Source organism: Engystomops pustulosus, chromosome 4 (genome assembly GCF_040894005.1).
Source record: "Engystomops pustulosus chromosome 4, aEngPut4.maternal, whole genome shotgun sequence".
Taxonomy (NCBI): Eukaryota; Metazoa; Chordata; class Amphibia; order Anura; family Leptodactylidae; genus Engystomops; species Engystomops pustulosus.
This window is the reverse complement of record NC_092414.1, coordinates 4,361,912-4,374,076: the sequence shown is the minus strand read 5'-3', so window position 1 is coordinate 4,374,076 and position 12,165 is coordinate 4,361,912. Positions and strand designations below refer to the sequence as shown.

Here is a 12,165-nt window from a genome sequence, read left to right as displayed (position 1 = left end):
TGATAGATAAATTTGGGCACCTGTCGGGTATTAGAATAAACTGGAGCAAGTCGGCATGCTTACCTCTGGACTCTGCTATGGCATCTTTGCCTATGGTCGGTCCTCTCCCAGTGTGCGAGAAGATTCGATACCTGGGTATCATAGTCAGTAACAGACCAGGGGACTATGTCGATCACAATATAAAGCCCCTTATCTCAGGGATTAGACAAAAAATTACGGTGTGGAACAGATTGAATCTCCCGATGGCAGCTAGAGTAGTCATCTTCAAAATGGTAATTCTACCTCAGGTCCTGTTCTTATTTCAGAACAGTCCAATGATTATTCCCAGAAGGATATTTTCTACTTTGGACTCTCTCCTAAGACATTTCTTGTGGGATGGTAAAAATGCTCGTATTAGTTTGAATAAATTGCACGCTTCAATTGATAAGGGAGGTTTAGCCTTACCAGATTTTCACAGCTACTTCGTAGCCGCACAATGGCACAACTTATTAGATTATGATAGGGAAATTGTCAAACTCACATTGAAAAATAAATATAGATGGTTAAGTAGTTTCGATATATGGAGCTTACTGGAGACAGCGGTTTTTCTGAAGTTGGACTCTAAGGTAGGATATCCGTTGTTTACACTTATGCAATGGGTGTGGGATAGGGTTAAAAAGCAAAAAAGGGTTAGAGGATACCTAAGTGTGACACCACTATGGGGATTTACTAAATGGAATCCGTTGCACTTGGATTCGATTAATTTTTGGAGTGAGAAAGGGGTATTGTTTGTACACCAGGCACTAGATGAGGATGGACTAAAGTCATTTGAGAAAATGAAACGAGAGTTTGATCTGGGAGTTGGGGACTGGTTCTTTTACACCCAGCTCAGGTGCGCATTCAGTGTTTGCTTAGTAGACAAGGATTTCTTGCAAGAAGAACATCCTGTAAGAGATATGCTTGACCCCTTGTACAGAAAGGGTTTGATGTCTAGAATATACAAACTACTGACTAAAAGTAAGATTGAGCTTCCGGTAAAGGAGAGCTACGTAAAATGGCAGAAAGATATACCGGACTTGACGGAGGAGGAGTGGGTTGACTCATTGTATATGACCAGCAAGTATATTAAGAATATGTCTCATATTATCTCCCAGACCTTTATTGTGCATAGAGCTCATTTGTCTCCAAAGCGGCTAAATTACTTCTGGAAAAAAAATGAAGAGAAGTGCCCTAGATGCAACTTGACCGACGCGGACCTTGTACATATGCTGTGGAGGTGCCCAAAGTTGCATCGATACTGGATTAATATTGTGAATAAATTGCAGAGAGTATTTGGTTGCGAAATTCCATTTAGTGTTCAGACTTGTATACTAGGCACGAAAATCGGTATTGAAGGTTTAACAAGTTGTATTCCAAGTGTACTGAAAGGACTATTGCTGGCTAGAATAGTAATTTTAAGACATTGGAAAGATAAAGAGGCGCCTAGGGTAAGGGACTGGGAGGGAAGACTTGATACTCTATTTTACGCAGAAAAATATGATGAATATGAAAAGGGTGTAAATAGAGCTGGAACGAGGGATAGATGGCTAGATAGGCCGAATGATTAACAACATAAGGAGACATAAGTAAAGAGGGTGGTAGGTCCCCTATAGCATAAACAACTATCATCATTTATGCTCTCACAAGTATACCCACAGCCATGGATTAGATAGGGGTCACCAGTCGCCAGGAGGAGGGGGTAGGGTGGGGGGAAGAAGAGGGGGAAAAATTTATAATATTCTTCTTTTTTTCTATGTATTCTTACTTGTTATAATAAGAATATCTAACTGGGTTTTGTGTGAAAGGTAATATTATGCACAAAGTTACTGTATGTAATGTGATATCGTGCACGAAGTCAATTTGTGAAAGATGATATTGTGTGTGGATATGGCACCTACTTTTTTATATACTGTATTATGAATGAATAATAAATAAAAAAAATTTTAAAACAAAAAACAAAAAAAAAAAAAAAAAAAGACCTCACACTGCTGTGCTCTATGCAGCCAGTGTTATGTATTGTCCCTGGAGAGATGTGTAATCAGACCTCACACTGCTGTGCTCTGTGCTCCCTGCAGCCAGTGTTATGTACTGTCCCTGGAGAGATGTGTAATCAGACCTCACACTGCTGTGCTCTGTGCTCTCTGCAGCCAGTGTTATGTATTGTCCCTGGAGAGATGGGTAATCAGACCTCACACTGCTGTGCTCTGTGCTCCCTGCAGCCAGTGTTATGTACTGTCCCTGGAGAGATGTGTAATCAGACCTCACACTGCTGTGCTCTGTGCTCTCTGCAGCCAGTGTTATGTATTGTCCCTGGAGAGATGGGTAATCAGACCTCACACTGCTGTGCTCTGTGCTCCCTGCAGCCAGTGTTATGTACTGTCCCTGGAGAGATGTGTAATCAGACCTCACACTGCTGTGCTCTGTGCTCTCTGCAGCCAGTGTTATGTATTGTCCCTGGAGAGATGGGTAATCAGACCTCACACTGCTGTGCTTGTGAAATATGGATTTATTTTTCAGGATTGTAGCTTCTCTAAGTGCACTGGGAGCATGTCCTCACACTGCTGTGCTCTGTACATGTTGGAAATGCTCCACTGCCCCTCCCCATTGAATAAAAGCCATATTAGGCTTTCAGTTGTGGACAAGCCTAATAAAAGAAAAAAAAATCGGAGCACAGCAGTGTGAGGACACTGAAAACTTGGAGTAGCTATAGTCCCGCCAACAATATATCCAACAGTATAATTATTCATCCATTTAGGAACAACTTTTAACAATGGCACAGAGAACAGTAGTGTGTGGAAATGCCCCCAGTGCACACTGGAGAAGCTACAATCCTGTTATATAATCACAGTCCTGCTGCTACTAACAATACACAAAGGGCTGACTACACATCTCTTCAGGGACAATGCCTAACAGTTGCTGTAGAGAGCACAGCAGTGTGAGGGTCTAATTGCACATCTCTCCAGGGACAATACATAACACTGGCTGCAGAGAGCACAGAGCACAGCAGTGTGAGGTCTGATTACACATCTCTCCAGGGACAATACATAACACTGGCTGCAGAGAGCACAGAGCACAGCAGTGTGAGGTCTGATTACACATCTCTCCAGGGACAATACATAACACTGGCTGCAGAGAGCACAGAGCACAGCAGTGTGAGGTCTGATCATTTCTCCAGGGACAGTACATAACACTGGCTGCAGAGAGCACAGAGCACAGCAGTGTGAGGTCTGATTACACATCTCTCCAGGGACAATACATAACACTGGCTGCAGAGAGCACAGAGCACAGCAGAGTGAGGGATGATTACACATCTCTCCAGGGACAATACATAACACTGGCTGCAGAGAGCACAGAGCACAGCAGTGTGAGGTCTGATTACACATCTCTCCTGGGACAATACATAACACTGGCTGCAGAGAGCACAGAGCACAGCAGTGTGAGGTCTGATTACACATCTCTCCAGGGACAATACATAACACTGGCTGCAGAGAGCACAGAGCACAGCAGTGTGAGGTCTGATTACATATCTCTCCAGGGACAATGCATAACACTGGCTGCAGAGAGCACAGAGCACAGCAGTGTGAGGTCTGATTACACATCTCTCCAGGGACAGTACATAGCACTGGCTGCAGAGAGCACAGAGCACAGCAGTGTGAGGTGTGATTACACATCTCTCCAGGGACAGTACATAACACTGGCTGCAGAGAGCACAGAGCACAGCAGTGTGAGGTCTGATTACACATCTCTCCAGGGACAATACATAACACTGGCTGCAGAGAGCACAGAGCACAGCAGTGTGAGGTCTGATTACACATCTCTCCAGGGACAATACATAACACTGGTTGCAGTTCCTTGGGTTCCTGTCAGCAGGTAATAACAGGGGCACTTACCTGCACCTATCACCCCCTAGTGTACAGGATTAGTCATTGCCCTTTTTGCCCCTTCCACGTCCTCTCTCACCTCTCGTGGTTTCCCGTTGCGGCGGTGGATCCTCTCAGCTTTGTGTCCACAGGTCGGGTCTCAGGTCTCCAGCGATTGGCTGTTGTCGGGCGATAATTTGCCTGTCGTGGCCCCTCCTCCAGTGACAGCGCATCTGAACGGTAGAGGGGCCCATTTATTTATAAAGCTGGACACAAGGGGTTAAGACCCTCATTTAACCCCCCAGGATCTAATCCTCTATACAGTGGCCCCAGAGTCACGGGCCCCATGGCCATCACCACAGGGTCACCAGAAGCTCCTCCCACATCCAGTCATAAAGCGAGACTCATCTTTGCAGCAGTTCACCCCCAGATTAAAGGAGTGGTGGATACGCGAATATATACCCCTCCATATCACAGAGACGTATCTCAGCCGGTTACCTAATAGCAGCGTGTATCCGAGGCGATCCGCAGCCTGGAGACGTCCGGAGGAGCCGCAATCCTCACAAATGTGACTCGTCTGGAGGAGAAGGAGATTGGAGATTATTTGCAAATATTTATAAAGTGGACTCCCCCATAACACGAGGTGGGGCAGGCGGCCCCCCACATCCCCCGCTGCCCCCCCCCACATCCCCCGCTGCCCCCCCCCACCGTCCCATCACAGCTGTTCCAGGCTGTGCAAGTCTCCAGAGAACCGTACTGGGAGGATTCCTGCACAGACTGGGAGACGTCTACTGCACCGAGCAGAGGGAGATAACCCAGCTTTCCCTGTGTCCTGAGCAACAACAACATTGGAAAGGGAGTCCATGTATAAATCAGACAGATGAACCGGTCAGGGCTCTTGGAAAGCTGAGTGAGCGGCCACCCGGGGCGATGCAATCGTGGCCGTCACTCAAGGAAATCACAAAAATAACAAAATGAGAGAAGATATAAATAACGGGAAGAGGAGAACCGACCCGATAATCCTGCAACCGGACCTGCGGAAGATCTATTCTCTCTACGGAGAAAAAAAAATAAATAAAAAATTAGTACATTTATGGAAAAATAGGATTAAAATAAAAACGGTAAAATGATTAAAAATACATTTAAAAAATTCTGAAGGATTGAAAATAAAAAAAAAAGGTACAGAAAGTAAAAAAAAAAAAAATTTAAATGAAAAAGTTCAAAATTAAGAAAAAATAAATCAATTTTAAAAAAAAAGTTTGGAATATTTAAGAGTAAAGTGAAATTATATCTTCAGTGATCAAGTCTTAAAAAGGGCAGAAAAGAAAAAACCCCAAAAAACTAAAAGTTTATAAAATTCATATAAATAAATCAGCAGAATAATAAATAGTTAAAATAAACCCAAGACAAAAGTGAAAGTTATATAAAATTGAATAAAATAATACAAATCGTACAAATATTTCTAATAAATTCCGGAGCGGAATTTATTAGAAAAGTTGCACAAACAGAAGATTGGGGGATAAAAAAAAAAAAAAAATGAGAACTTTTCGGCGACTCCCGAAACGCTAATAAGTGGATTGGGTGGATTTTTTCTGTAACATCTACAGCAAACAAGAACAATAAAACTAGAAAATTAAAACAAAAAAAATTTAAAAATATTAAAAAACCTATAGAAATATTTATAAGTTCTAATATAAAAGTTGAATGAGTTAACCCTTCGCAGACTGAAGATTTTGCAGAACTTGCACAATGTTGGTGTCACAAGTCTCTCCCTGAGGTTGCGGTGAAGGTTTCGGTACATTATTGCTGGGGGTCACTCACCCTCCTGCTCCGGGGGCTCCGGGCTGTGACCTCGGCTGGTTAACCCCTGCACGGCCTCCTGTAGCTTGCGCTGTAGCTCCTCCGCCTCTGCGCGTGCGGCCCGGAGAGAAGACGCCAAGTCACCGACCTGCAGAGGGGACAACGAGGAAGCATCGGGACTCTTCACCAAGACACAGCACAGCGAGGGTTAAGTCAGGAAGAGACGCGAGGATGGGCAGGTGCGGCACCATCATCGGACCCCGGTACAGGGGGGCTACACCCGCTCCATCGCAGGGGTCACCAGGCGACACATCGGAGCCGCGTTCACACCAAACCATCAGCGTTACAGGAAGAGCAGCAGATTGTGTAACTACAACTTCCCCAAAATATCTCACACCCCCCTCCCCCCCGCAGAGCATCGCATCCACCCCCTGGGGTCACCGCTCACCTGCCGCCTCAGGTCCTCTTGCTGGGAGGTCGAGTCTCGGAGTCGGGTGCAGAGCGCAGCCTCCCTGACCTCCGCGTCCTGCCGCTGCTGCCGGACCCCCTCCAAATCCTGCAGCCTGGAGCCAAACCACAAGGCAATGACAGTATACAGACAGCAAGGTGGGGGCGGAGGAGGGGAGAGAGCACCTGTCCACAGCGCAGCGCTCCCCAAACACCACCCAGTGATGTCACATGCAAAACACAGAACACACAGACTGCAGAGCATCTCACCTTCTACCCAGCGGACACTGTACATCAGAGGACACAGAGTCCTGAGACCTGGGGACCCCATAAATACAGACCCCAACATCTACTGTACAGGAATATAACTGCTATAATACTGCCCCCTATGTACAGGAATATAACTGCTATAATACTGCCCCCTATGTACAGGAATATAACTACTATAATACTGCCCCCTATGTACAAGAATATAACTACTATAATACTGCCCCCTATGTACAGGAATATAACTACTATAATACTGCCCCCTATGTACAAGAATATAACTACTATAATACTGCCTCCTATGTACAAGAATATAACTACTATAATACTGCCCCCTATGTACAAGAATATAACTACTATAATACTGCCCCCTATGTACAAGTATATAACTACTATAATACTGCCCCCTATGTACAAGAATATGACTACTATAATACTGCCCCCTATGTACAAGGATATAACTACTATAATACTGCCCCCTATGTACAGGAATATAACTACTATAATACTGCCCCCTATGTACAGGAATATAACTACTGTAATACTGCCCCCTATGTACAGGAATATAACAACTATAATACTGCCTCCTATGTACAGGAATATAACTACTATAATACTGCCCCCTATGTACAGGAATATAACTACTATAATACTGCCCCCTATGTACAGGAATATAACTACTATAATACTGCCCCCTATGTACAGGAATATAACTACTATAATACTGCCCCCTATGTACAGGAATATAACTACTGTAATACTGCCCCCTAAGTACAGGAATATAACTACTATAATACTGCCCCCTATGTACAGGAATATAACTACTATAATACTGCCCCTATGTACAAGAATATAACTACTATAATACTGCCCCCTATGTACAGGAATATAACTACTGTAATACTGCCCCCTATGTACAGGAATATAACTACTATAATACTGCCCCTATGTACAAGAATATAACTACTGTAATACTGCCCCCTATGTACAGGAATATAACTACTGTAATACTGCCCCCTATGTACAGGAATATAACTACTATAATACTGCCCCCTATGTACAGGGATATAACTACTATAATACTGCCCCCTATGTACAGGGATATAACTACTATAATACTGCCCCCTATGTACAAGAATATAACTACTATAATACTGCCCCCTATGTACAGGGATATAACTACTATAATACTGCCCCCTATGTACAGGAATATATCTACTATAACACTGCCCCCTATGTACAAGAATATAACTACTATAATACTGCCCCCTATGTACAGGGATATAACTACTATAATACTGCCCCCTATGTACAGGAATATATCTACTATAACACTGCCCCCTATGTACAGGAATATAACTACTATAATACTGCTCCCTATGTACAAGAATATAACTACTATAACACTGCCCCCTATGTACAGGAATATAACTACTATAACACTGCTCCCTATGTACAAGAATATAACTACTATAACACTGCCCCCTATGTACAGGAATATAACTACTATAATACTGCTCCCTATGTACAAGAATATAACTACTATAACACTGCCTCCTATGTACAAGAATATAACTACTATAATACTGCCCCCTATGTACAGGAATATAACTACTATAATACTGCTCCCTATGTACAGGAATATAACTACTATAATACTGCTCCCTATGTACAGGAATATAACTACTATAATACTGCCCCCTATGTACAAGAATATAACTACTATAATACTGCCCCCTATGTACAGGAATATAACTACTATAATACTGCTCCCTATGTACAGGAATATAACTACTATAATACTGCCCCTATGTACAAGAATATAACTACTATAATACTGCCCCCTATGTACAAGAATATAACTACTATAATACTGCCCCCTATGTACAGGGATATAACTACTATAATACTGCCCCCTATGTACAGGAATATAACTACGATCCAGCCATGAAATTATTCATGGGTGGGTTTGAGAGACTTGAGGGAGGGAAGGGGAAAAACGAGGGAAGGGGAAAAAAAAACGAGGGAAGGGGGGACCGACATAACATCCGCCCCCAATGTGCGAGAGGCGGGGGCTGGGAGGGAGGAAAATAATTCTTAGGGAGACCAGGTAGGAAACCAGAAGATGAAGACGACATGAGGAGGAGGGGGGTGAAGCAAAATTTCTCAGGGCCTCGCACTCCAACTGTGCCTAGGAGAGTGGTAGAAGCTCTCGCAAAACTTAAGTCAGTCAATGTGCGAGAGGTCGGGGACTGGCATTACCCCCCAGCCCCCAATGTGCGAGAGGTCGGGGACTGGCATTACCCCCCAGCCCCCAATGTGCGAGAGGTCGGGGACTGGCATTACCCCCCAGCCCCCAATGTGCGAGAGGTCGGGGACTGGCATTACCCCCCAGCCCCCAATGTGCGAGAGGTCGGGGACTGGCATTACCCCCCAGCCCCCAATGTGCGAGAGGTCGGGGACTGGCATTACCCCCCAGCCCCCAATGTGCGAGAGGTCGGGGACTGGCATTACCCCCCAGCCCCCAATGTGCGAGAGGTCGGGGACTGGCATTACCCCCCAGCCCCCAATGTGCGAGAGGTCGGGGACTGGCATTACCCCCCAGCCCCCAATGTGCGAGAGGTCGGGGACTGGCATTACCCCCCAGCCCCCAATGTGCGAGAGGTCGGGGACTGGCATTACCCCCCAGCCCCCAATGTGCGAGAGGTCGGGGACTGGCATTACCCCCCAGCCCCCAATGTGCGAGAGGTCGGGGACTGGCATTACCCCCCAGCCCCCAATGTGCGAGAGGTCGGGGACTGGCATTACCCCCCAGCCCCCAATGTGCGAGAGGTCGGGGACTGGCATTACCCCCCAGCCCCCAATGTGCGAGAGGTCGGGGACTGGCATTACCCCCCAGCCCCCAATGTGCGAGAGGTCGGGGACTGGCATTACCCCCCAGCCCCCAATGTGCGAGAGGTCGGGGACTGGCATTACCCCCCAGCCCCCAATGTGCGAGAGGTCGGGGACTGGCATTACCCCCCAGCCCCCAATGTGCGAGAGGTCGGGGACTGGCATTACCCCCCAGCCCCCAATGTGCGAGAGGTCGGGGACTGGCATTACCCCCCAGCCCCCAATGTGCGAGAGGTCGGGGACTGGCATTACCCCCCAGCCCCCAATGTGCGAGAGGTCGGGGACTGGCATTACCCCCCAGCCCCCAATGTGCGAGAGGTCGGGGACTGGCATTACCCCCCAGCCCCCAATGTGCGAGAGGTCGGGGACTGGCATTACCCCCCAGCCCCCAATGTGCGAGAGGTCGGGGACTGGCATTACCCCCCAGCCCCCAATGTGCGAGAGGTCGGGGACTGGCATTACCCCCCAGCCCCCAATGTGCGAGAGGTCGGGGACTGGCATTACCCCCCAGCCCCCAATGTGCGAGAGGTCGGGGACTGGCATTACCCCCCAGCCCCCAATGTGCGAGAGGTCGGGGACTGGCATTACCCCCCAGCCCCCAATGTGCGAGAGGTCGGGGACTGGCATTACCCCCCAGCCCCCAATGTGCGAGAGGTCGGGGACTGGCATTACCCCCCAGCCCCCAATGTGCGAGAGGTCGGGGACTGGCATTACCCCCCAGCCCCCAATGTGCGAGAGGTCGGGGACTGGCATTACCCCCCAGCCCCCAATGTGCGAGAGGTCGGGGACTGGCATTACCCCCCAGCCCCCAATGTGCGAGAGGTCGGGGACTGGCATTACCCCCCAGCCCCCAATGTGCGAGAGGTCGGGGACTGGCATTACCCCCCAGCCCCCAATGTGCGAGAGGTCGGGGACTGGCATTACCCCCCAGCCCCCAATGTGCGAGAGGTCGGGGACTGGCATTACCCCCCAGCCCCCAATGTGCGAGAGGTCGGGGACTGGCATTACCCCCCAGCCCCCAATGTGCGAGAGGTCGGGGACTGGCATTACCCCCCAGCCCCCAATGTGCGAGAGGTCGGGGACTGGCATTACCCCCCAGCCCCCAATGTGCGAGAGGTCGGGGACTGGCATTACCCCCCAGCCCCCAATGTGCGAGAGGTCGGGGACTGGCATTACCCCCCAGCCCCCAATGTGCGAGAGGTCGGGGACTGGCATTACCCCCCAGCCCCCAATGTGCGAGAGGTCGGGGACTGGCATTACCCCCCAGCCCCCAATGTGCGAGAGGTCGGGGACTGGCATTACCCCCCAGCCCCCAATGTGCGAGAGGTCGGGGACTGGCATTACCCCCCAGCCCCCAATGTGCGAGAGGTCGGGGACTGGCATTACCCCCCAGCCCCCAATGTGCGAGAGGTCGGGGACTGGCATTACCCCCCAGCCCCCAATGTGCGAGAGGTCGGGGACTGGCATTACCCCCCAGCCCCCAATGTGCGAGAGGTCGGGGACTGGCATTACCCCCCAGCCCCCAATGTGCGAGAGGTCGGGGACTGGCATTACCCCCCAGCCCCCAATGTGCGAGAGGTCGGGGACTGGCATTACCCCCCAGCCCCCAATGTGCGAGAGGTCGGGGACTGGCATTACCCCCCAGCCCCCAATGTGCGAGAGGTCGGGGACTGGCATTACCCCCCAGCCCCCAATGTGCGAGAGGTCGGGGACTGGCATTACCCCCCAGCCCCCAATGTGCGAGAGGTCGGGGACTGGCATTACCCCCCAGCCCCCAATGTGCGAGAGGTCGGGGACTGGCATTACCCCCCAGCCCCCAATGTGCGAGAGGTCGGGGACTGGCATTACCCCCCAGCCCCCAATGTGCGAGAGGTCGGGGACTGGCATTACCCCCCAGCCCCCAATGTGCGAGAGGTCGGGGACTGGCATTACCCCCCAGCCCCCAATGTGCGAGAGGTCGGGGACTGGCATTACCCCCCAGCCCCCAATGTGCGAGAGGTCGGGGACTGGCATTACCCCCCAGCCCCCAATGTGCGAGAGGTCGGGGACTGGCATTACCCCCCAGCCCCCAATGTGCGAGAGGTCGGGGACTGGCATTACCCCCCAGCCCCCAATGTGCGAGAGGTCGGGGACTGGCATTACCCCCCAGCCCCCAATGTGCGAGAGGTCGGGGACTGGCATTACCCCCCAGCCCCCAATGTGCGAGAGGTCGGGGACTGGCATTACCCCCCAGCCCCCAATGTGCGAGAGGTCGGGGACTGGCATTACCCCCCAGCCCCCAATGTGCGAGAGGTCGGGGACTGGCATTACCCCCCAGCCCCCAATGTGCGAGAGGTCGGGGACTGGCATTACCCCCCAGCCCCCAATGTGCGAGAGGTCGGGGACTGGCATTACCCCCCAGCCCCCAATGTGCGAGAGGTCGGGGACTGGCATTACCCCCCAGCCCCCAATGTGCGAGAGGTCGGGGACTGGCATTACCCCCCAGCCCCCAATGTGCGAGAGGTCGGGGACTGGCATTACCCCCCAGCCCCCAATGTGCGAGAGGTCGGGGACTGGCATTACCCCCCAGCCCCCAATGTGCGAGAGGTCGGGGACTGGCATTACCCCCCAGCCCCCAATGTGCGAGAGGTCGGGGACTGGCATTACCCCCCAGCCCCCAATGTGCGAGAGGTCGGGGACTGGCATTACCCCCCAGCCCCCAATGTGCGAGAGGTCGGGGACTGGCATTACCCCCCAGCCCCCAATGTGCGAGAGGTCGGGGACTGGCATTACCCCCCAGCCCCCAATGTGCGAGAGGTCGGGGACTGGCATTACCCCCCAGCCCCCAATGTGCGAGAGGTCGGGGACTGGCATTACCCCCCAGCCCCCAATGTGCGAGAGG

The 12,165-nt window shown here is 50.3% G+C and overlaps 1 protein-coding gene across 1 annotated transcript in view; it reads right to left on the bottom strand.

The window, feature by feature from the left end:
- IRAG2 (inositol 1,4,5-triphosphate receptor associated 2) overlaps positions 1-12,165 on the bottom strand; it is a 53,668-nt gene that overhangs the window by 25,449 nt on the left and 16,054 nt on the right. Inside the window, exons 17-21 of the mRNA XM_072144810.1 lie at positions 6,127-6,241; positions 5,700-5,826; positions 4,892-4,932; positions 4,377-4,455; positions 3,979-4,111 (exon numbers count right to left, since the gene is read on the bottom strand). Coding sequence (XP_072000911.1) covers positions 3,979-4,111; positions 4,377-4,455; positions 4,892-4,932; positions 5,700-5,826; positions 6,127-6,241 — 495 coding nt within the window. The remainder of the gene's footprint in view (positions 1-3,978; positions 4,112-4,376; positions 4,456-4,891; positions 4,933-5,699; positions 5,827-6,126; positions 6,242-12,165) is intronic.